Source organism: Halichoeres trimaculatus, unplaced genomic scaffold, assembly GCF_033239565.1.
Source record: "Halichoeres trimaculatus isolate MK-OKI-2021-1 unplaced genomic scaffold, fHalTri1.1 fHalTri1_scaffold_5, whole genome shotgun sequence".
Taxonomy (NCBI): domain Eukaryota; kingdom Metazoa; phylum Chordata; class Actinopteri; order Labriformes; family Labridae; genus Halichoeres; species Halichoeres trimaculatus.
The window spans coordinates 16093938-16117420 of NW_027437183.1; the positions used below are offsets into that span (position 1 = coordinate 16093938).

At 43.2% G+C, this 23483-nt stretch overlaps 1 protein-coding gene across 4 annotated transcripts; it reads left to right on the forward strand.

Annotated features, from left to right (window-relative positions):
* Positions 1-1126: 1126 nt before the first annotated feature.
* Positions 1127-22297, forward strand: LOC141790205 (transducin-like enhancer protein 1). 4 transcript variants are annotated; one of them, XM_074669904.1, is made up of 20 exons: positions 1127-1876; positions 2216-2316; positions 3260-3323; positions 3880-3924; positions 8057-8119; positions 8261-8365; positions 11009-11225; positions 11522-11538; positions 13962-14075; positions 14352-14405; positions 14572-14721; positions 15848-15986; positions 16299-16498; positions 17700-17776; positions 17899-18148; positions 18357-18604; positions 18868-19015; positions 19199-19349; positions 19754-19830; positions 20248-22297. In XM_074669904.1, exons 1-20 carry the CDS (start codon positions 1853-1855, stop codon positions 20353-20355), a joined length of 2352 nt encoding a protein of 783 aa, XP_074526005.1. In that variant the 5' UTR covers positions 1127-1852; the 3' UTR covers positions 20356-22297. The 4 variants fall into 4 exon arrangements, with proteins under 4 accessions (XP_074526005.1, XP_074526006.1, XP_074526008.1 ...); XM_074669905.1 differs by having other exon boundaries at positions 8261-8335; positions 11006-11225; XM_074669907.1 differs by having other exon boundaries at positions 8261-8335.
* The last annotated feature ends 1186 nt before the right edge of the window (positions 22298-23483 follow it).

A 23483-nucleotide genomic window follows, 5' to 3' on the forward strand; every position in this document is an offset into this window, starting at 1 on the left:
ACCATTTTCATGTAAATTATGCTACCGTATCTTTATCAACACTTGTAAAACAACTCAATAAAACTTTAATAGAAAGGGATTTTAATCAATTCTCTTGTTAACCCATTTGAGCTCTTGCTCTTTAAAAATGTGTATTAACAAAAAAGAAAGGCATCAGCCACAGTGCATGCACAATAATAGATTTACCAATGCTCAAGTACATAAAGGTTTTTTTTTTTTTTATTGTATGTTACATATGTGCTAGGATGAGTTTAAAGTATGCAATGTGCACAATATACACTTGGCCTTGGTTGGTGAGGTCCTGCTCATTTGTGATGCCTCTGGTCTTTTTGATAATTATAAAATTATTATTATGCAGATGGTATAAAATAATGCATTTGATTGTTTGTGTGTTGAATAAGCTTTCTGCCAGTACAGTTTCAATATTGATATAAAAATGTATGTCTATCTATGGATTTTTTGTGTGCTTTAACTTCCCTCTTGAGTGAATAAGTAAAGAATTACGAGTGCCTGTCACTGCAAGACATCTTTTCCCACAAGGTGACTCTATGGCTCGCTTTGTAGACTGAATGCAGATTAACAACAGCAAACAACATGAACATGTAAAGCAAAAGAAGATGATCACAATCAGTGAATGTGGGGACTGTAGGATTGCATCGTGATTCACGGGAGAAAAGGTGTATATTTGAGATGATTTTACACTTTTTAGAGGGTTCAAAGCAGCTGTATTAAAGAAACTACATTTGTGTGCTTTACGTGTACGTATGCTTGTGATTGTGCATGTGTATTAGAGAGGAATTGTCATTTTGGTGTGTGTATGCATACACACATCTTCAACCCTGCTCCTGCTGAGCCCACGTTACTTTGATTGACAGGTGAAACTTGCCTTCACACACCGCACTGCCCGCCCAGCGCGCCTCCGGAATAGCAGCTCCCTGTTGTGCTTTGATTGGCCAGATACTGCGTAGCTCAACCAGGTCAACCGACTCGGGGCAGTTTGCAGAGTGGCTATTGGTCAGCAATATAATCAACACTACTAGCCCCACGTGGAACAGCGGCTCTGATTGGTTCACTTCCACTTTGTGGGCCGGCCTCCAGTTTCGGTTAGCTGGAAGCGTGAAACCGCGTGAGAAAGTTGCCATTGAGGTAAAGCAGAGCTGGACGGTCGACTGTCGCCGCCGCTGTGGGAGTTGTTGCTATCAAAACTAACAACATATTCCCTGTTTTTTTTGTTGGTGTTTTTTTCGCGAAATCTTTTTGAGTGCAGGTTTGCTTTTCCAACAGCAGGGAAGTAAATTTTGTTTTTGTTGACTGTTCAACCGCCACCAAGCGACCGCGGCGAATCAAGTGGGAACTCTTCACTGCAATTAACTTCTGCTGGATGTGTTTCTGATGCTCTGACAGAGAGCCCACAGTTTGCGGCTGTGTGGACGGTTAAACGGCTTCAGTTTTCCCTTGTTTGTCTTCTTCGACCTACTCAGAGTACACCGGATTCTACACAAGAACTACGAGCGGAGTGAAAGAAGTGTCTGCAACCTTTTCGTTTCTCACCTGGTTCTTACCCTTCACCCCCTCCTGCTAGTAGCCTCCAGCTAATGAGCCGTTTCCCGTGTTTTTCCGGTTGATTAACGGTCGACCTGCTGGCGGAGCGGAGAAGAGCCCCGGATATGAGCAGGGATTCACTTTGAACGGTCGGTTTTTGTTAAAAATGAACGGTGGTTGGTCCGATTAACAACGTCCGATGGATTCGTGTCCGTGATACGGAGCAGCTCACGTCTTCACTGTACCCTCATTTTGATCCCCTACTAACGGGGTTTAGGAAGGAAACGGTCACATCCTCACGGAGAAAACCATGTTTCCCCAGGGGCGACATCCGGTAAGATTTCGCTTTTCGTGTTCTCGCACTTGTACACCTGACCATCTTAGTGTCCACAGAAAGTGTTAAAACGTGGTCTTTTGTTATGTTGGTTTGAGAGATTTTATGCTTGAACACATTGTAAAAAGAAGTCCTTCATGTCTGTGACAGAGTGGCATTGACATTGTTTGAGAAAGGCTCATAATTAAAAGTTGTTGACATTACACGTGAGCCTCACACTAACCTGAAAACCCGAGCCTGAAATGGATCACATGCAAATTGCAGACCAAATAATGAGCCACTATGATTTTAATAATCCGTGCACGTGTGTGTGTTTGTGTATGTGCGCGCGCGCCTCAGACGCCCCACCAGGCTCCAGGCCAGCCCTTCAAGTTCACCATCCCAGAGTCATTGGACCGCATCAAGGAGGAGTTCCAGTTTCTTCAGGCACAGTACCACAGGTGGATAATACAAACACACATTCACATGTCTTGTTTGTGTATGTATTGGCAGCACAATTTGCCAGTTTTCTCATTGTCATCAGCCGTCTAACACTAAACCTCACTGTAACCGCAGCCATCCCTCTTACCATAATGAACAAAACCCCAGCTGTTGCCTCATACTAACCTGTAAACCTGGATTAGGTTCACATACACACACATATGCAGCAGACCCAGTGCTCACACTGTGGTAGGTCTAAGTCTTAGTGATGGGTGAGAGCCAGAGGATGCTGTGTGGGTTCAGGGTTTCATAAATCACTCCTTATTTTCTCCTGTGTGTGTGTATTCGTGTGTCGGGCATAGCCGCCTGTGTGGTTGTGTGTTTCTGTGCTTGGTGTGTATGTACTTTAACGTATTTGTTTTGTCTGGGAGGGTCGGCCACAACAGGTGAAAGCTGCTGTCCTATAAAGCTTATCTGTTTCTAATTCACATCCTGATTCGTGCAAACAAAGGGCAGGGTTAAGCCAACATCTTACAGCCAACAGTTGTGTGCTGCTGTAATTTGTCAGAAGGAATCATCTTCTTCATTTCAGGCATTGTGTTCCGAACAGCTTCAGTTTGCCTTTGCATCTGCTGGTGCTCAAGCAGAGAGCTCACAGAAGACCTTAACACTGCAAAGCGGTGTGTGTGTGTTTTGTTAGTTTGTAGCTCTTGTGGGAAACAGCTGGAGGATCAAAAAAATGCTTGTTTAGCATGCTCATTGTTTATGCTAAGTTTGAGTAAATAGAACAAGTCACAAGCCTGTATGTCCAGAGCACTTACTGATTTTCATCAGCAATCAATATTTACAGTCAACTGAGGTTAAAGAAAACCAAGATGCTGTAGTTTGTGGGTGGAAGGGGCCTAATTTTCTTAAAAGATGTGCCATACTAAGTAAATGAATGTTCTTTTATTGTCTTTACAGCCTGAAGCTGGAGTGTGAGAAGCTGGCCAGTGAAAAGACTGAGATGCAGAGACACTATGTCATGGTAAGATTAGTGTGACATCAGTGTATTTGTCGTGCAACACCACACATCACACAAAACAGTCTAAGGAGAAAAGGCCCCATTTCTCTCTGTTCCATGTCTGCAGTTGCTGATAAATCATTTTTGCAGCAGATCTATAATCAACTTCATATACTTTATCCAACAAACCAGACACTTTCAAAATCCTGTAAAGCATCAAATCATATTTTTCTTTCCCATGCTTATAGAAGTTTGGTGCTAATGCATGTTAATCATATTGTTGAAAAACTGCTCAGACTTTGCAGAAAATATAAGTTTCACTGGATGCATGGTTCTGTCTTCATCTCTTCTTTCTTTAATAGCCACTTAACCTGAAACAAGTCAGGTCAAAGGAAGATTGGGTGTGACTGACACCATTTGTCTGTCATACACACAAACATGGAATGCAGTTCTACATTTTTTACTCATATAGTAAACAATCTTGGACAAAAAAAGGTTTTTGATGGGGATATCAAAGTGGCTCTCAGTGGATTACCTGGTGTTACAATATTCTAACCATGTGACTCTGTGTCCTCCTCAGTACTATGAGATGTCTTATGGCCTTAACATCGAAATGCACAAACAGGTACGGAAGCTTGTGTTTGTGTGTTCAGTGTGTTATCTGTCCTGCTCATTCCTTCCACTCACATAGCAGTATTTGATATTTTTAATGTCCATGTGTGTCTGTTGACATGTCCTTGTGTGTGCACATCCATTTGTGTATTCAGTCATATGGGTGTGTGTGTGCATGTGGATATTTTACCGTGTGTGTGGATGTGCGTTTATTTGTGATCGATGGGGCTCTGTCTCCATTTCCCCAGTTAGGGCCAGCCGCCTGAGCCCAGAGGCAGGATGAATGGCTCTGTAGATTGATTGGTGCTGTCTAGGGGAGCGGCCTGCTTTATTACATTAGAGGGGCAGGGCTGGGGAGGGCGGAGGAATCGATCACGTCGAAGCCGGCAGAGAAGAGACAGTAGAGCTCCTCATTTCAGGGGCAAACCGACCCACACGTTAGTAGGGCAGATGCACAAGTGTGAAAGCATGCAAATACAAGAAGGACACTCACCTGCTGTGATGTAAGGCAAGGGCATTTATGTCCATACATGAATAGTATAAGCAAACACATGAGGACAGGGACAATTAAACACATGCACAGTAATGCACACACAAACACAGAAAGCCAAACATCTTTATGCATGAGTACACATACACAGACACATAAAAAGGCAAACACATTGTGTAGACACACAGATGAAGAGGGAAAACTCTGCCTTTCCTTCTCATGCACACAAACACACATTTCCCCACAGGAGTGGTGCATGGCTCAGAGCGTTTACCAGTAATTACCACAGCTATCGACCAGTCAGACCAGAGGAAATTGGAGGTGGATTGGCTTGGCTGCTTCACTGAGGAGTGGAGATGCTACTTCACTGATTCCTCCCCACCCCCCTTCTTTAGTTTTTTTTTCCAGTAGCTCCTGGTCCTGTGTTATTCTGTGCTCTTTTTACACCCAGATACTTTTCCTTTCTTTGGAATTTCTTTTCCGTTTGTTTCACCCCCACACCACTGCCTTTTTTTTTCTTGGTTTATAGTTTGTTTTATGTCCTTTGTGAAGCTACTGTTCTTTCATTATGTGGGAGATGCATCTCTTCACATTGTACACACACACACACACACACACACACACACACACACACACACACACACACACACACACACTAAAGCTCCAGGGGAGGTCATTAGCTTTGGGCTGCAGTTGTCAGAGCAACAAGCTTCTGTTGGGAGGGGGATTATGGGGGATTCAGAGCAGCCAACCTCCTGCTGGGGAGGTACGAGTATGTGTGTGTATGTGGTGTGTCAGTAATGCTCCAATTATATGTGTAATGGGAAGCCTGTTCTCTGTTAGCACATTGTGTGTGTGCTCTTCTCTCTGTATCCCCAACTTTTGTTTACTCACTCTTTCTATAATTTGAATATCATTATGTGGGAGGTGCACTGTGGCACTTCTCTTCTCAAGTTATTCAGAAGATGACAGTTGAGAGTTTTCAGTACTTTATTCCCTCCCAATCGTCCCGAGTCACGCTTTGTTATAATGTTTCACATGGGGATTGCACTGTCAGGTGTTTGTAGCCTCATCCATCTGATCCTTGTTAGTTTTGTCAGTTAGCTTAGTAAGATTAGCTGAGCTGACATGATAGCAGTTGGTATTCATAGATTGTCAGATCAGTCAGCCTTGATGCAAAGGTAATTATGGACTTACAGTTCAAATTTCTGAGAATACACATATAGATAGCCTGACATAGCTCTGCTTTTAAAGCTTTGGATAATTTGGACATTCAAGATAAAGTATTGATGAAGTATGCTAAAGTCATTAAATCATCAGCGGACTGCAGGAGAAATCCTTCATCTGGATGCTGTTACACCATGTACTGAAGGTGGACGTACATACCAGATTTATTTACAGTGCTTCTCAGGCTGCTAAACCAAAGGCCTAACATTCAAACTAGAGAACATACATCTGAGATTTACTCAAAGAAATATGAATATTGAAATCATGGGTTTTTTTATGCAAATGAGAATCTACATAGGTAAATAAGTCGTAAGCATTACATACGGGATGTTTTATTTCGATGTCAAGTCCACTCCAACATGCATATGCCAGGGACCAAAGGCTCCTGTGTTCTTTACTCTTTAAATCCTGATAGAGGTTATATTATTGAATGCATCACTTATTTATAGTTTCTGGTGTTTGCTAAAGCTGTTCCTTCTTAATTTAGCTCCAATTTGGTTACTTACCTCCTCTGGCCATACTTAACAACCTTATTTACATTCTTCTGGGTAGTGTCATTTGAAACTTGGGTCGCGCCCGGAATGTTCTCCTTTTAGTAACAGATATACTCCTAAATTGTATTATGGGCAAAGCAGCTACTTTTTTAATTAGTTTAAGACTCATTCTGAAAGGGCAACTACTCTATTTAGCTCATCCAAGTATATAATTGGCTAAACCGTGGCAGGGTCAGTCGGTGCTGATAGGTGTGTGTGGCTGGCTGATCCAATGAAGGTATTAATGCTACAGCATAAGAGGGCATCTCCACCTTGTCGGCTTTTCAGGAATAACAGTTGCACAAAGAGAAAGTAGTAAGGCTATAAGCATATTTGTTCCCCGTTTTTGCTCGGAAAGGAAGAAAGAAAGATGGATTCATACAATTTTTTATGGGCCCCAAAAGCTGAATCATGTGGACTTGTATGATCCCCTGACTTTCCTTTCTAGCGATATTTTTTGCTGTCAGTCATTCCAAAACTCAGCTTTGAATGAATTTGAAATGGCTGGACAAAGCCTCACATTTGTGGGTTAGTCAGTGCTCTACAGAAAAGGACCCCAAAATCCTTGAAGCACCCCTTTGGTGTCTTAACTCAGTGTTTAATACCTTCAGACAGCTTGCAGATGGGAAAGCTTCCTTCTCTAAGCCAAACACTGCTGTCACATTACAAAGCGTGTATATGTAGCCGTAAACAGATTTATATAAATCGGCTCAGTATTATCATGTTGTCATGATACCTGATCCAGCTATTTGAGTCAGTATCAGGGAGTCCGTCTTTAGTATGCCAATTATAGGCATGTTTACCTGAACATGCTAAACTAAGATGTGTCAAAAATAGAACGGTCATACCTAAATCTAGCCTTGTTCAGCCGCTAGCATGTCTGTGGACTCTTGTTGAACTTTTAATGAGAAAAGAATTGGAGCAACATCCACTGGTCTCTTGCACAGCTGATGTGGAAAGACAAATGGTGAAGTGGTACACTTTAAAAAAGAAGAATAAACTACATCACCAGGAAACTGGAGCAAGAGGTATCTTGAAATTTTCTTGAAAAGAGGAAGGACTGTTTGGTTCTCAGGACGTTCTATGATAAATAGCTATTTCTACATCAGGTTTAGTTAATGTTGGTCAGAGTAAACCCCACAGCTTGGTATTTGTGCTGCGGAATATCAAATTTAACTTAGAGTTTGTTTGCAGAGTTTCAGTTGGATGAAGTTCTGTTGGTTGTCAACACGTGATTAAGAAAATTAACCATATTTTTCTTGGATTTCACATTCTGACAACAACACACACCCCCTTGAAGCTTTCCCATCCAGCTTGTGTGTCTATTTATGTTGGATTTGTGTGTCCTATAAGCCATTACTGTGTTTCATGGCTACTCCAGTTCCCTCTTCACCCTGGCCCTCTACGTATCACTTTGATTGGATGATGTGTAATATGAGTCTCCTTATCTGATTTGGTGCCGCTGTGGGGGTATCTGGTTTCAGCCAATTGTTGCCACCTCCGGGGGTTTTAGGGGTAGGCGGATGTGTTGGCATGGATACTGGGGGAGAGCAAATGAAGTTAGTAGCTGATGAGATTATGTTGAAGTGCTGATGGGAAAAGGGACAAGAGCACAGAGGGTGGAGAGCAGGAGAGAAACAACAAGGAGGACAGAAACTTGAGCTCACACTGATAATTATGAGGGAAATCTTACTTTGCTGTGTGTGTGTCAGTGATGCTAAAAGTGGGTTCTGTGTAGAGGGGTGTGTATGGTCTTCATAATGTATTGCTGAATGGATGGGATTCTACATGTGTGTGTGTTCTTGTAATACTTTATTGTTGTTATTGAACAGCTGTCTTCTAAATGGATGTAATTATGTTATTAACAATGAAGTCTCTCTCTCTCCCTCCATCAGACTGAGATTGCCAAGAGACTAAACACCATCTGTGCGCAAGTCATTCCCTTCCTCTCACAGGAGGTAAGTATGTGTGACATTGAGCTACAACTGTTTTTCTGGGTGACATTTGTACTCTCTCGTCGCCTCTGCCAGCTTTACTAATGAATCATTTTTTGCTCTGGATCTTAAGCAACCGTATGTGTGCGTCTCTTTGTTTTGCAGCATCAGCAGCAGGTAGTTCAAGCTGTGGAGCGGGCCAAACAGGTGACCATGGCAGAGCTCAATGCGGTCATCGGGGTACGTGGACTTCCAGGGCTTCCACCTACAGTGTGTATTCCTCTACTTACTTAATACTAAAACCAACTACAACTGTATATACATGGAATGTCAGTGATAACAAAAGTTTGTATATTGTAGAAAATAAAGGATAAAGTGAGTAAAGAGCTATTTCTGATGCGATGTCTTCAGGTTATGATAAAAAATGGGGGCTGACTTGCTTTAAAGGGATATGCACAGTGAAACAAAGGTGAAGGAACAAAGACGTTTTGGCAAAAAAGAGACGTAGGCCCCGTTTGCACGTTTCATCGGAAAACTTTAAAACGCTGTGAAAACGCAGTGAAAAAAAAACTGCGTTTACACTGAAACACTGATGGACTGAAAACGCTGTGGTAGCCATGCCAGGCTTGTAGGTGGTGCTGTCTTGTCCAGAAGCTGCTTTTGAGAGACCTCCACCGAAGTAGAGTTGAGCCGGTCATCTGGTGTATTGGGGAATACTAAGTTAAAAAGTGGAGCAAAAGATGCACATTTTGTTTAAAGACAGTCAGCAGATACAGCAGATTGAGCAGCACAAGCACAACACGGTAGTTCAGGATGACCATGACAACGGTACTGTTGTCCTGTTGAATATGCACACGCGAGGCGTAGTGTGACGTCAGCGTTTCCACTGAAAACGTCGGCTTACTGTTTACACGGCGACGGTGTCTGGAGCGTTTCAGAAAAATCCCACCCTGGAGGCCGTTTTCAAAAGTTTTGGGTCGGCTGAAACTCCGTTTCTGTGAAAACACGAGGTTGAAACGCAACAAAACTTTTTCGTTTCACCCTAAAACAGTTGTCGTGTAAACGGCCTTGTAGTGTGTGTCTGACTTTTTGGGTGAGACTAGAGGTAGTTTAGAACTTGGCTCTGTAGAAGCCCTAGGGGTGTGACTGGTGCATGAGGCCCACAGTTTAGTTTGAGTGGAATGGGGCAAAAGGGGGGGGGGTCTTCATAGCTTGAGCTAAGCAGTGAGTGGGAAGAGGGTTTGGGGAGTTAAATGTGAGGTGGGCTTGTTACTTGGCGTGGACTCATGGGGGTCTCTCTGTGTGATGGGGGAGAGGTGGATTTGGCAGTTGCTGTTTGAGTCTTAATTGCAGGATTTCAGTGTTTGTAAAGGGGGGGGGGGGGGGGTTACAGCGTTGCCCTTACACCCCCCTCTCCCCCTCTCCTCCTGTCTCCCACGCCAGCCTGTCATTCACCCTGTTTGTGAGTTAAATGAGTGTAATGAAGCATGCTGCCCCTACTTCTACACACATATATGCACACACACTAGCTCACACTAACATCCCATGACGTACCGGGCTCCCCTTTCCCTTTACAAAGCACTTCCCCTCCATTTACTCCCATCAGGGGTCCTGTTTGTGTATCTGCGTGTGTACTTTTGCATATGTTTGTATGTGCGTCTGGGTGAAGCAGAGCGTGTGTTTCTGTTATCCCCAGAAAAACAACAGGCAGGGGTAGAATGGTTGAGTGTGTGCCTGCCTTGTTTATCTAGACTCTGTGTATGCATGTAAGTGTGATCAAGTGTGACGTGTGGGTGTGTTTATGTTTGATTGTGAGGCAGGCGTGCCAGCTCTGGAAATTGTTTGTGTGTGGTGTGTGTGCGTGTACAGGCAGGCCGGCATGGGGGTTGAGGCTAAAAGACTGTTTTCCTTGTTTAGCTTTCATTCATGGGGGCAGGACGCAGAGAGTGAAGGATGGATAGAGAGGAAAAGAGAGGGCGGGGGCTCAGGAGAGGTGGGGAGTGGGTTAGTCAATTAGGTGAGATAAAAGTCGGTTTGACCTTCAGCACTCCTTCCACCCCTACAGAGTTGCCTCCTGTGCCCCCCTTCTCCTCTCATCTCCCCCCTTCCTCCTCCCCTCCCAGCGGCGAATCAGTGAGCTTGGATTCCTGCGGCTACTGTCTGAGGAGGCAATAATGATGTTTTGGAACACAAAGGCATTTCACGCTCAGACGAGCGCCTGATTTGGTGTGAAAGAGAGAGCAGGGCTGCCAGCCAAACTCTCTCTCTCTTTCTCTATCCCCCCTGACCCTCTCCTCTCCTCCCCTCTCTTTCCTCAGCCGCCTCACTCCCTCACAAGACCTGACAGTGAAGGCAGCAGCTGGGGCTCTCTCCGCTAACCCTAACCCCCCCTCCACTTCTCTGTCATTCCTCCTTTCCCTCCATGACTCCTACACCACCCCCCCTCTTGCCACCACATCCCCGGGCTCTGGGCTGTGATCCCAGCTGTCAGTATTGTTCAGTATTTGACCCCAGAGGGAGGAGGTTGTGTGTTGGTGGAAAGGATGTGTTCACTGCCTTGTAGACTGCAGCAGCTTGTTGAGGTGGTGTAAACCCAGACACTGAAGAAACTGTCCCATCTGTTGAAGACTTCACTAAGGCCTGGAGTCTCCATTGATTCAGTTACAGAGTGCTATTGATCGTTACCCACTGATGGCTCAGTGTCGTCCTCTGACACTTTGGTTGTTGGTGTCAGGCATATGGTTATCACTGATCAGACTGAGTTCACTGAGGATCAAACCATACCCCAGAACCCTGTGACAAGGACAAAATTCAGCACAACTGAAGGATTTAAAAAGTTCAAAATATGTTGCAAGATATTTATTTTACGCTCAGTTAACCAAATCCCTGTCTTTCCTTCTTGTCTTAAAGCAGCAGCACCTATCCCATAACCACGGTGGTGCACCTGTGCCCCTCACACCTCATCCTGCTGGCCTCCACCCTTCTCAGCTGGGTGGTTCAGCTGGTCTCCTGGCTCTGTCAGGAGCACTCGGGGCTATTCCTCCCCACCTGGTGGGAAAAGATGGTGGTGATAAAAAGCCTCACCTGTCCGGACCTGACTCACACTCTGCAGGACCTGAGCACCTGAGAGGTGACAGAATGCATGTTTTTACAAAGATTAACCATCTGAAGTAGAAACAGGAGTCACTGCTTTGTAGTGTGTTGGCTTAGGTGCTTGTGAATAACAGAATTCTCAAAGTAGTTTACCTTCACAATATTTGCTTCTCAGTTACTCTTGTGTGCAATTGTTGTATTAATTTTACATGCAAATAAATGTGGCTGTCACATTTCTGACTCTGTCTCTCTTCTTATGTTTTTCTGTTCTCGCTCTGCTGAACACAATACCCTATGACCTTAAATGCATCAACGCATTTCCAACGGCAACAGAGCGAGAGCCTGGCACAGTGAGTACCTCCTTTTTCTGCAGCCATGTTTGCTATTTTGACAAGCTGCTTGCTTTTGTTCTTGTGTGTCTCAAAGGAATACTTTCCTTTTTGGGATCTTGAATTTGGTCGAAGGAGCAGGTTTTATGCTGTTATAGTTTAGCTCAACAGTCAGATTAGTAAGTTGTGGCTTCGTTGTTGGACCTCTGTGGGACTGGAACGCTACTCAAGCCAAAAGAAAAATACTTCAACTAATCAGCTCTGAGCAGACTACAACATGTTTACATTTAGCAGAACCAGGCTGTTATCAATGGATTTGTAATTATGTAAGTGTCCACTGCAGGTTGTGTAAAAATCAGTAAAGCCGAACAAAGTCCAAAACAAAAAAAGTATTTAGTTAATTGTATCGTTGTAAAACAAGGTCATCTTGGGCTAACTGTTTCTCTATCTCGTAGAAAATCAGAGTGCTTAAACAGTCACAAGTTTACACATGAAAACCAAAACCAAGATCTGTAACCAAAGCTCATGGCCTGTACATATCTGTTGGTTTACTGTAAAAAAACAAACACAGTTCTCACTCAGGGACCTCTGAAGTTCACCTTATTTTGCATTAAAGCACATTGCCTTTTTCACTTCTGTTTCACACCCCAATAGCTTCCGCCCAAGTTGTATATTTGACTGTCACTTCCAAAGTGTGTGTGTGCGATTGTGTGTGTGCGTGTGCGCGCGTGTGTGTGTGTGTGTGTGTGTGTGTGTGTGTGTGTGTGTGTGTGTGTGTGTGTGTGTGTGTGTGTGTGTGTGTGTGTGTGTGTGTGTGTGTGTGTGTTAGTGGGGATCTCTTGGGTAGAGCTTTGGCCTGCCTGTTTAGTTCTGCTCTAGATCTGCTCTGAACTGAACTGTGAGGTTTCTTTTCTCCTCCAAATGAGCTTTTTAGCATGGTGTCACACACACACACACACACACACACACACACACACACACAAACACACACACACACACACACACACACACACACACACACACACACACACACACACACACACACACACACACACACTCCACCAGCCTAGCCTGCATTGTTGTGCCTATTTAACACCTCAGTGAGCAGATTACCCCCTTCTCCCCCCTTCCCACCGCCCCTGATCCCGCGCTTAAAGACTCTCATTGTGTTTAATATCACCACCACTGAGAGGGGAGGGCTTTGGAGAAGGAGGGGAGAGGGGCAGCAGTCATATGACACTGAGCTTGTGTGTGTGTGTGTGAGTGTGAGAGAGACCATGCTAAAAGCGAGTGGGGGAGACGGAGGGGGGAAATTGCTTATGTTTTGCGGGTCAGTGCTCCTGTGCTCAGCTCACTAAAACCTTTCAATAAAGGGGTGGGAAGGGGGAGGGGTAGGGGGGCATGAAGGAAGGGGGGCTTTGGCAGAATACAGATTTTCACCCTCCCCCATTCAGACTCCTTCCCTCCCTGGTCTCTTGTCACCCTTTCTTCTCCTCTACAGTCTCACACCCTCCTTCCATCCTCTCTGTCCTCTAATCTCATCCCCTCCCTTTTCCCCTTTTTTTCTCACCCTCCTCCCTCCTCCAACCCCTTCTCTCTGCTATTCCTCCTTCATTTACCCTTTCCACCCTCAAAGTCCAAGCGCTCAATCGCTTGCTGACTGTGTGCACGCGCATGTGTGTGTGTATGTTGGATGCACATTTCATTGACAGGCTGAGACTATAATGGACTCAACATGAAGCTTTAATCCATTAACAATAGGATCCGTTGGTCAGGAGGCTGGAAGGGCCAGCTTTGTGTGTGCGCTCCCATGTGTGTGTATTTGTGTGTGTTTAATCTTGGGACACATGGGTGTTATGCAAGTAATACACACACATTGTCTGGTGCACACTTGATCACACACACAGGCTTTTACAGTCAATTACACTTTATGCGCATACACACACAGGCACACACGTTGACACAATCACACACTTGCAACTGCAGTCAGTGCAGCTTGTCAGGGCCAGGAGAGGGAGCACTGATAGATTTTGAGTGCCACTTAATGTAATCATCAACTTCAGAGGTGTGTGTTTGTGTGAAGCTGTGAACAGCTTTGGTCAAGTGACAGAAGCACCTGCTGTTAAAGTGTTAGTGCTGCTTAATTCATGCTTCTGTGAACTATTAACCTATTTGTGAGTAAGAGTCTGTTTTTCTAACCTGCTCCACACATACCTGTTGTAATTATTTGTAGATGGCTCAGACTGTTTAGCTCATGCAGATTGTTCCTAACCTTAAGTGTAAAAAAAAAAAAGTAATTCTCTTTTCTTCCTCTTCTTTGTCCTCCAAATTCTCCTTTTTTGTCTTATTTGCTTTCTGTGCCATTTTTTTTTCTTTAATCTCTCCTCTCTGACTCTTCCCTGCTTCGTTCTGTCCTTCCCTCTTCTTTCGGCTTTCATCTGCAGAGTAACTCATTGCTGCCAGAAAGTCTTAGGCACTCAGATAAGCGACGAAACGGACCCGAGTTTCCAAATGATACCAAGAAACGCAAGGTTGAAGACAAGGACTCCAGCCACTATGTAAGAAATGACTCTGCTTACTGTGTGTGTTTGTTTCTGCCAAGGAAACGATACTTATGTTTCTGTTCATTAAAGGATGCATTTTTGGGTTCTGATTCTCGCATTCAAAATATTTCACACCTAAATGGGAACTTACAGCTTCATTCTTACAGACTTGTGTTTAGCTTATCAACAGACAAGCTCATGTGCAGCAATGTTCTGTGAAATGTGTGGAATACCTCTAGCAATAAGTTCAGAGGACCCAATCGTGGGCTAACTGATGGTCTTTATCTGCAGGACAGTGACGGGGAGAAAAGTGATGACAATTTAGTGGTGGATGTCTCAAATGAGGTCAGTATATCTGATTCTTTTAGGGTGTGTTATTTTTTTTTTGTTTTTGAATATAGTTATTGTTTAATTAAGATAGAGTGTATTCACAGTTGGGGCTTAAAGCATCTGTCAATGCTAATATGACTTCTGTGGACATGTCATCACTATATCAATGTCCTTCTGCCAGGATCCCGCCTCCCCTCGTGGCACACCTCTCCCCTCCCCTAGAGAAAATGGCCTGGATAAAGCACGGCTTCTGAAGAAAGACCCATGCAGTCCAGCTTCTACTGCATCATCAGCTAGTTCCTCCTCCCTTAAATCCAAAGAGATGTCAATGGTATGGATGGTTGAGTTAAAGGGATAGTTCGGCTTTTTTGACATGAACCTGTATGGCATCGTCATCTAAGCGCTGTCTTACCCCTGTCAGCGTCCTGTGACCTGAGATCTGGTGCGGTTTTGGTCCAGACGAAAGTAGTCCGGCAACATGGCTGGGGTCACGAAAATAAAGCGTTTATCCTCTCAAAACAAATTGTGTTCAAAAGAGTGATAAATTTGCATCACAAAACTGCAAACCGGAAAAAAGTCAGACTCCGTTATCGATTGGCACTACTCTCTGGTGCGTATCACTGCGCCGCGCGGTCCATCCAGCTGACCGGCGCGCGTTGTCACCGTCATTACAACTTTAAAAAGTTAACGATAACATGTCTGACTACTGATGAAGATGACATTACATTAAGCACAGAGCCAAGGGGATTTATTTATGAACCCGAATATACTGATGCTGAAATTCGTCAGATAGAATAGAATAGAATAGAAAATACTTTATTTATCCCCGAGGGGAAATTCAGGAGTCACCGCTGCATTTAAGAAAACAAAAGTAAGAAAGAGTATAGAAAGTGCAAAAAAAGTCCATAAGAAATTAGATGACGACATCCCGTCCACCACTCGTCCACCACTTTCCAGCCCAGCCAGTCTCCACCTCCACAGGGTCCAGGACTGAGCCTCCCCAGAAGTCTGTTCAGTCTCTGTCTCCTGGATCCTGTCTGCTCACAGCAGGCGAAGCTCCTCCGATGTGTCGCGGCGTCCGATGTCAGCTCCGTCAGCCACGTCCGTGAACAGCACGAGCTGCTGGGTTAGCACAGCTAGCTCGTCCATCCCCCGGGGCTAGATCCCACGTTCCCAACAACAATGGATGGAGTTAGAACGGGTAGAGAGAGACGAGGCACAGTCATATCGCTTCTGGAGCCACAGCTGGAGCCGTGAGACGCTGACAGGGGTTAGACAGCGCTGATGTACATAACTATAGATGACGATGCCATACAGGTTCATGTCAATGAAAGCCGAACTATCCCTTTAATATGATTTGTTGTTCTAAAAAGCACTCAGTTATTCAGTCACTACATATGTCAGTAGTTACACTTGTTTAATGTGAGTGTTTCAAAATGTCTGTGTCTCTGTTGCAGCGAGATAAAGCAGGTACACCCGGGCTTAAGTCAAGTACACCTACACCAAGAGGGGACTCTACGCCTGGTCCAAGTTCTACTCCAGGTATCCGCCCCAGTCTATCAAAGCCACCTACCATGGATATGCCGCATCCACCAAGTAAGTCCTGGACTGACCTTCGTGAAAAAATTCTGAATGTTTATATGACTTTTAAAGCCTCTGGATAAATGATGTAAGACTTTTAACCTTTGAGGCCCTGTCTTGGGGAATAACTGTACAGGCATAGAAGTTCTCAGTGTGTATTTGATAAAAATAATGGGAAAAAAATGTGCTTGCACTCCCCTAACTGAGCTCAAATGAGTGAAACATTCCCAGGAACTATATGGTTCCTGTGGCCCATCATTTAAGCTTATTTTGTTGTACTTTCTAGCTTCTTATGTATGGTACCCTTTTGTTTCTTCTTCTCCTTAGCTGCAGGTTTGCGGACCCCCCTAGCTGTACCAGGCCCATATCCAGGTGCATTTGGTATGCTGCCCCATGCAGCAGGAATGAATGGAGAACTGGCTGGTGCTGCTGGAGCTGCAGCCTATGCCGCTGGACTGCACAACATGTCACCTCAGATGAGTGCTGCTGCTGCAGCAGCTGTGGCTGCCTATGGCCGTTCACCAATGGTGAGTATTTTGTTATAAAAGAGTCTCATTTCACATTCTGTCCTTCCTTTGATGAGAAAAGCCTTATAGAATAACATCAGCAAGGCTACTTTAATGTAAGATACTAATTTAATTTGAAGATATCATACTGAATTGAGAAGCATGGACATATCATGTCTTGACCAATCATTTTTATCATGAGGGTGATAGGACATATTTTACCCCCAACTCAGAAAAACAAAGACAGAAAGCAGATACAAGTTATTGAAGTGGGCCCCTAGAAGCTATTTCGGGCTCAGTTTTGCTTTGGCTTAAATCCAATTCTTCCTTGTTACACTTTATAGGCTCTGTGAAACTTTATGATGAATGTGAGTGAAAAGGGTAAAAAAAAGTAGTGTGAATGTTTGAGTGATGCCCTTAAGCTCTCGCACACACAGTTCTCTCAGTTCAGCCATGGATTTCTGTAACATGCTTTGAGGAGTTTTACAGCTGCACAGTATGTTAATGTCTTTCTACCTCTTCGGATCGACCTTAAACTCCCCATGAAATATTTGGTGTGATGCAAGTTTTCTTATTTCTGCTCCCAGATTTTAGTAACCTTGGCTAATATATCGCTGTAGTAAATTTGATCTGTTGAGCTGTGTCTAAAGTTTATGATTGATCTGACTGTAATGCTGTTTGAATGTGAGAGATCAGGAAGTTTCAGGACTTTTACCAAGTGTGGAAACTGTCAGTAGCTGCACAGCTATATTATTCTTGTGTGAGTGTGGTAGTATTTATACAAAGTGTATGCTGGTGTGCATTGCCTTCAATCACCTCATCACTCTTGGCTCTATTTGCAGTGTTCATTACACTGTTTAAATAGCTTTAGGAGACTCACAGCTGTGTCTGGGCAACACTCAATAGAAACTCGCTAACTGTGTTCATGTGTGTGTGTGTGTGTGTGTGTGTGTGTGTGTGTGTGTGTGTGTTTGTGTGTTTGTGTGTTTGATTGGGGGCGGCACAAGCACTGACAGCTCTGCCTCTGTGTGTTTGCTGACTCTCAAGCCCGTCATTCAGATTCAAAGGGTGTGTGTGCTCAAGAGTGTCTTGTTTGCTTTGTGCTCATGAGTGTTTGTGTTCTGATCTGCAGGTTACTGTTGACCTGTGTGCATCTTTTGCCAATGCTCATGGGTGTGTGTTTGCACTGTGCTCATAAAAATGTCTTTGTTCTCTTCACAAGGTTGGTTTTGATCCTCATCCTCACATGCGAGTTCCTGGAATGCCTCCCAGTCTGACAGGAATCCCTGGTGGCAAACCGTAAGTGTGTTTGTGGTTGCCTGTATGTTCAAGGACCTAAATTGCCCTCTTGAAACAACCCTACTTTTCTCTGAAAATCTCTCCCACGTCTCATCCTCGTCTTCATCTTTGTGTGCGATCAGTGCGTACTCCTTCCACGTAGCAGCTGACGGGCAGATGCAGCCAGTGCCATTCCCCCCGGATGCTTTGGTGGGCCCAGGGATACCTCGCCACGCCCGTCAGATCAACACACTGAACCATGGTGAGGTGGTGTGTGCGGTTACCATCAGCAACCCCACCCGACATGTTTACACTGGAGGAAAGGGATGTGTTAAGGTGTGGGACATAAGTCACCCAGGAAACAAGAGCCCAGTGTCACAGCTTGATTGTCTGGTGAGTGATGTGAGAGCGATTGGGCATATCCTTACTTGATGTGTACTACAAACATTTATCTGGCTTCAGAAACAGAAGATTTTTAGTCTTGGTGCTGTCTAATAACTAACCAGTGGCTATTTTTTGATATTGTTCACTTTGAACTGTTGAATCCATGTGGACAAAATGAAGTGCTATAGATATGCATTCTTTGTTTCTACCACATTAGAATCGAGATAACTACATCCGCTCCTGTCGTCTACTTCCTGATGGCCGGACACTGATTGTGGGAGGTGAGGCGAGCACATTGTCAATCTGGGATTTGGCCACGCCCACCCCAAGGATAAAGGCAGAGTTAACATCATCAGCACCAGCATGTTATGCTTTGGCCATTAGCCCGGACTCCAAGGTCTGCTTCTCATGCTGCAGTGATGGAAACATTGCTGTGTGGGATTTACACAACCAGACACTGGTTAGGTAAGGGAGAAACTTGATGTGCATGAGTACATGCATCATTCTCTGTAAGAAAAAATGCATGGGTGGATTTGATTGGTATACTCTTATAATACATTGTATCCCCAGTAAGCAGAAATCCATGGGATATTCCTTTAAATCTTGTCCAGTCTTTGTTTGGTAGACCGTTTGATGTTTACCGACTAGAAGGGCACCCTGAGGCCCAGTTTCTTTTGTTTAAAATAGTTTTCTCTATTCAGCTCTGATTTCATGTGTGTATCTTACAGGCAGTTCCAGGGCCACACGGATGGAGCCAGCTGTATTGACATCTCCAACGATGGCACCAAGCTGTGGACCGGAGGCCTTGATAACACAGTCCGCTCCTGGGATCTAAGAGAGGGGCGGCAGCTGCAGCAGCATGACTTCACATCACAGGTACACACTCAGATCACAAACAGTGTCTTATTAAAACACTTTGATCACCTGCATGTGAAATGAAAACAAAGTTTCAATCCTTTCTATCAAATGTTGCATCCCTAAAAAGACAGAATGAACCTCTAAAAGCTGGGTCTTGAAGCTAATATAACTCAAGTGTTGTTTCCTGCTTTTTCTGCACAGATCTTTTCTCTCGGCTACTGCCCAACTGGAGAGTGGCTGGCTGTGGGAATGGAAAGCAGCAACGTTGAGGTCCTTCATGTCACCAAGCCTGACAAATACCAGCTTCATTTGCATGAAAGCTGTGTACTCTCCCTGCAGTTTGCCTACTGTGGTGAGCACCTGCAAGACATTTGTCAATCTAGTCTCTCTTTCACTCATTTTCTCAGCTCTTCGGTATTCTTCTGCAAAACTCTTTCCTTTAAAAGGTGTGATTGGATTTGTGGTGACAGTTGAACACCTAAGATTTATCAGACGGTATGGCAGAGGTGCACCATAACCATCAGGCAAACAGTAGCCCCCACTCCATAGTGGTTTCACTCTAACATTATCTTTCTAAATGCTTTTTTGTATATTTCTATATGAAAGGTTTCCTTTTCTGATTTTTCATGTCTCGTTTATGAAGTCAATATAATTTTCCATTTAAGACTTTTTTTTAAATCACATTTCACATTTAATGCTCATCCTGAAAATCCTAAATGTGTGTGTGTGTCTTTTTCCTTGTGCTTCCTCGTTCAGGTAAATGGTTTGTGAGCACAGGAAAGGATAACCTCTTGAATGCATGGAGAACACCGTATGGAGCCAGCATATTCCAGGTTGGGACAGTGTATCATTGAACCACATGTTAAAATTAAGCCCCTTTTCGCTATAGCAGGGCTAATTATACTGAACAGGGCTGCAGTGCATCAATGACATGATCCAACAAAACATCAAAAGTTTGAATTCTCTGTCTTGCATTTGTAGTTTGAATTACAGATGAAGAGTAGAAATCACTAAAGTGACATACTTTTGTCGTGGCAACAAGTTCTCTGTTTGATGCTGCATCAGCAGGTTTCTTTAAAAAAACTCAAACACTTCATGGCTGTTCCTGCTGAAGTAATAACTATCATCATAATATATTTTTTCAAAGACCAGATATGACATGTCCCACAGAAAAAGTCATGTTTTTTAGGGGGGCTGTGCACTTATTTGTTTTTAATGTGTGACTGACTTTTCTCTTTCTTTCTCTTCAGTCTAAAGAATCATCATCAGTGCTCAGCTGTGACATATCTGTGGACGACAAGTACATCGTCACCGGGTCAGGAGACAAAAAGGCCACTGTTTATGAGGTCATCTACTAGAAGCAGTGGAAGGAAGCAAGGTTCCCCACATGACTGTGATATTTCTAGAAATTTCCACCTGGAGCCAGAATTTGCAGTCAAAGAGTGACCGTGATGGCACTTTTTGTTTTTGATATATCTGCAAAGAAAGGAGAAAACACTCGACATGTACCCATCTATCGTGCCTGGATACACAGCTACATGTCAATGAGGAACAAATAGCATCAAGATGTCAGTGAAAGGGGAGGAGCTGTTTGAATGTTGGTGTCTCTACTGCTTTCTGCGATGGACTACAGCAAGATCAGTTGATGGGACCCAATGACTTAACCAAAAGGCGAGCTGTACTGCTTGACTGGACCTAATTCTTCTGGACATGGGCTGTTAAACACCCTGATCAGCTGTTTTCTTCCTGGACAGAACTCTGAAACAAGCTGGATGAACACATGGACTAGTTGCAGACAGGGAAATGCACAAACTGAGAAAATAATGGAGAGGAGGAGAAAGACGAGCAGTAACAGGATGGTGTTTTGTTCTTGACAGATAATGCCCACAGCCTGTCAATCTCTCAGCTCTGTCTCTCTGACCTTAGAACCTCAGCTGGCTGTTCTGATACGCCTACACTGTCTGAAAAGTACCTTTCTGTCTCTACAGTAAGTCCTGTCCTCATCAACTGCGCTGTAGTAACTGTGCTAGCTGCCCACCCACATGCTTATTTCACTCACAGAATACCATCATGGCAGACTAAAGCATACTGGTGCCCGTGTTTTCTGTCAAGCATCATGCTGTTGTTGATTTCTTTGTGATGGGATATTTGATCCTGATCAGGAGTCAAAGCGTATTTCCAGAAAGTTCTCAAAACGTGAGAGTATGATTTAGATTTCATTACAACTCTGTTTATTCTCCTCCTCTCTCCTGGTTGATAGGCTGATTAATGGAAATCTGGAGGAAATAAGTTTTAGAGAGTGAATTAATACTTGGAATATATTCCCATAATTCACAAGCATCTTAATACCTCCGTGCTGGAGTTTCTTTACACTTCTTGGCTTTGTGCTCAATATTTAAGCTGGGGTTTGTGTCTACAGCCTCATGATTGAACCCAAGTTCTCTCATGTTATCACTTAATTGACGCTTTTGAGTCTATTAACCGTTAAAGTGATAAAACTTGAAATTTACTCATCACCTTGAGAATAGGTCTAATGACCGAGCCATGTCCCCTGCGTTCATTGTAAGAAATTGATTTGCTTTTGCCTCCTTCAGAATAAGATTCATAGACGAGTTCAGGTGAAAATAAATGGTGTGGGATCAGTTCCTCCCTTACTTGAAATAAATCTTCCTATTATCACAGTTTGCTTTAGCCCTGCCTTTCTCACTTTGAAACACGAGATGTCTTATGGGAGGTTGGTGAGCCTTCATATTGAGACCAGCTGTACTATTAAAAATTCCTCTTCAGTAGGACTAAATCAAATTTGTGTTGGAACATTTTACCGATACAGACAGACAGATTCATCTTACAAACAGAATTGCCTTTTTGCTTTAATTCAGTCACGTGTCTGCTTGTATTTCAATGTGGATCATAAGTGAACTTGCCTTTACAGATGTGTTATTTGTCTTTGACTTGGAGAAATTTTAAAACCACATTACAGATAAAGTTATTTGTCAGCGATAATCCTTTAGTGAAGAGTATTGCATAAAGGGTCAGGTGTACTTCAGCTTCAGGAAGTCTCAGCCATTTTAAACACATTCATTTCACAACATTGAGCTGTTTGTTTTTTTTATCTGTCTCTTGAATGTTTGTAAAAATGTATATATGTTTTTTTTTTCTTACAGGACATGATTTAGAAATAACAAACTGTTTTTGTACGTCTTTTACATGGAAAAGAAACCTCTAATCAGGAGAAATACTGAATGGTCTTAATGCTAGCTAATCTAAAATGATTAAAATATCTAGACAATAAATGTGTTTTTTTTTACCTGAGATTTCTCTGACTTTATTTTGGGTTGGCATAAGAACATAATCTGGCCTCAGGGATAATAATTCCTGAATTCATCATGGAGAATTAAACAGAATGTGAGGAAACAGTGTCGTAAAAAGAGGGGACATGAGAACTTAGCTGAAGTGAAAGTGGTCCCTACGCTGCTTCATGTCTCTCTTCCAGAGGCTTCAACCTGGTGTAAAACAGGATTTTATTTATTGCAAATGCACAGATTGCTCAATAGCTAAAGTGCAAAATAATGTGTGTCAAATTATGTTGAATATAACACCAAAGTGTTAATAAAACCAAGTATTTAAGAATAAGATGCAATTCAACAACTTTTTAAGAAATTTAATCAGGCTGTACTGTTGAGATTAAAAACCATTTTTCACCTGGCCACCATAGTCAGCAGCAAACGTGGTGTTTCAGACAGACAGAACAAAAGTGCAGTTGACAAGCACTAAACAGTTCAATGAAAGATAAAGTAAGTGTATAACCAGGTAAGCTAACTAAATTTCCTGTACAATTGTCAGAAATAGTGCCTTTGTAATTACTTTAACCAGACTCTGGCTTTGTGTTCATGACTTCAGCTTTTCCTTTAACTTCTTTCTAAATATGTGAAAACATGTCTAAATTCAGAAATCTTGCTTATTCAGCCTTTGTCATCATGAAGGTGACTCTGATGCAGGTCAAAGCAGCCTGACTAAAATGTTTCTGCAACATTACTTCAAATCTATATCAAATCCTACAGGTGCGTACATCAGAACACAGGGCAGAATAGGATCTATTTTGGTCAGGTTGCTAAGTTTCGTCTTCTTTGGATCTCAAACAAATGAGTTTTTTTCAAGCTAAAATGTTTGAGTTTCCACCTTGCTTCTAATGTTTAAATTAACAAGGCCAATTTTGTGCTTGTTTCTTTATGAGTGATGCATTGGTTTTAAGTAAAATGTATTTATTCTTTCTCAGGGAGCTCATTAAACCCACTTGACACAGAAAGTGTCACAAAATCCTGCCAGTTCCTAAAAAGATTAAAGATACAAACACTGAGCTGTTACAATGGATTGTAAACGTAGGCTGTATAAAACAGGGATGTAGTCTCCACGACGTCACCCATCGGCTCCTGATACCGTGTAATGAAGCCAATCTGCGGACGCAGCCACATTTAGTATGACGCTG

Excerpts from the sequence above, each read along its gene's own strand:
- LOC141790205 (XM_074669903.1), top strand. The coding sequence starts at position 1,853 with ATGTTTCCCCAGGGGCGACATCCG. Across the intron at positions 2,317-3,259 it reads CTTCAGGCACAGTACCACAG|CCTGAAGCTGGAGTGTGAGA; the intron begins GTGGATAATACA and ends TTGTCTTTACAG. Across the intron at positions 3,324-3,879 it reads TGCAGAGACACTATGTCATG|TACTATGAGATGTCTTATGG; the intron begins GTAAGATTAGTG and ends TGTCCTCCTCAG.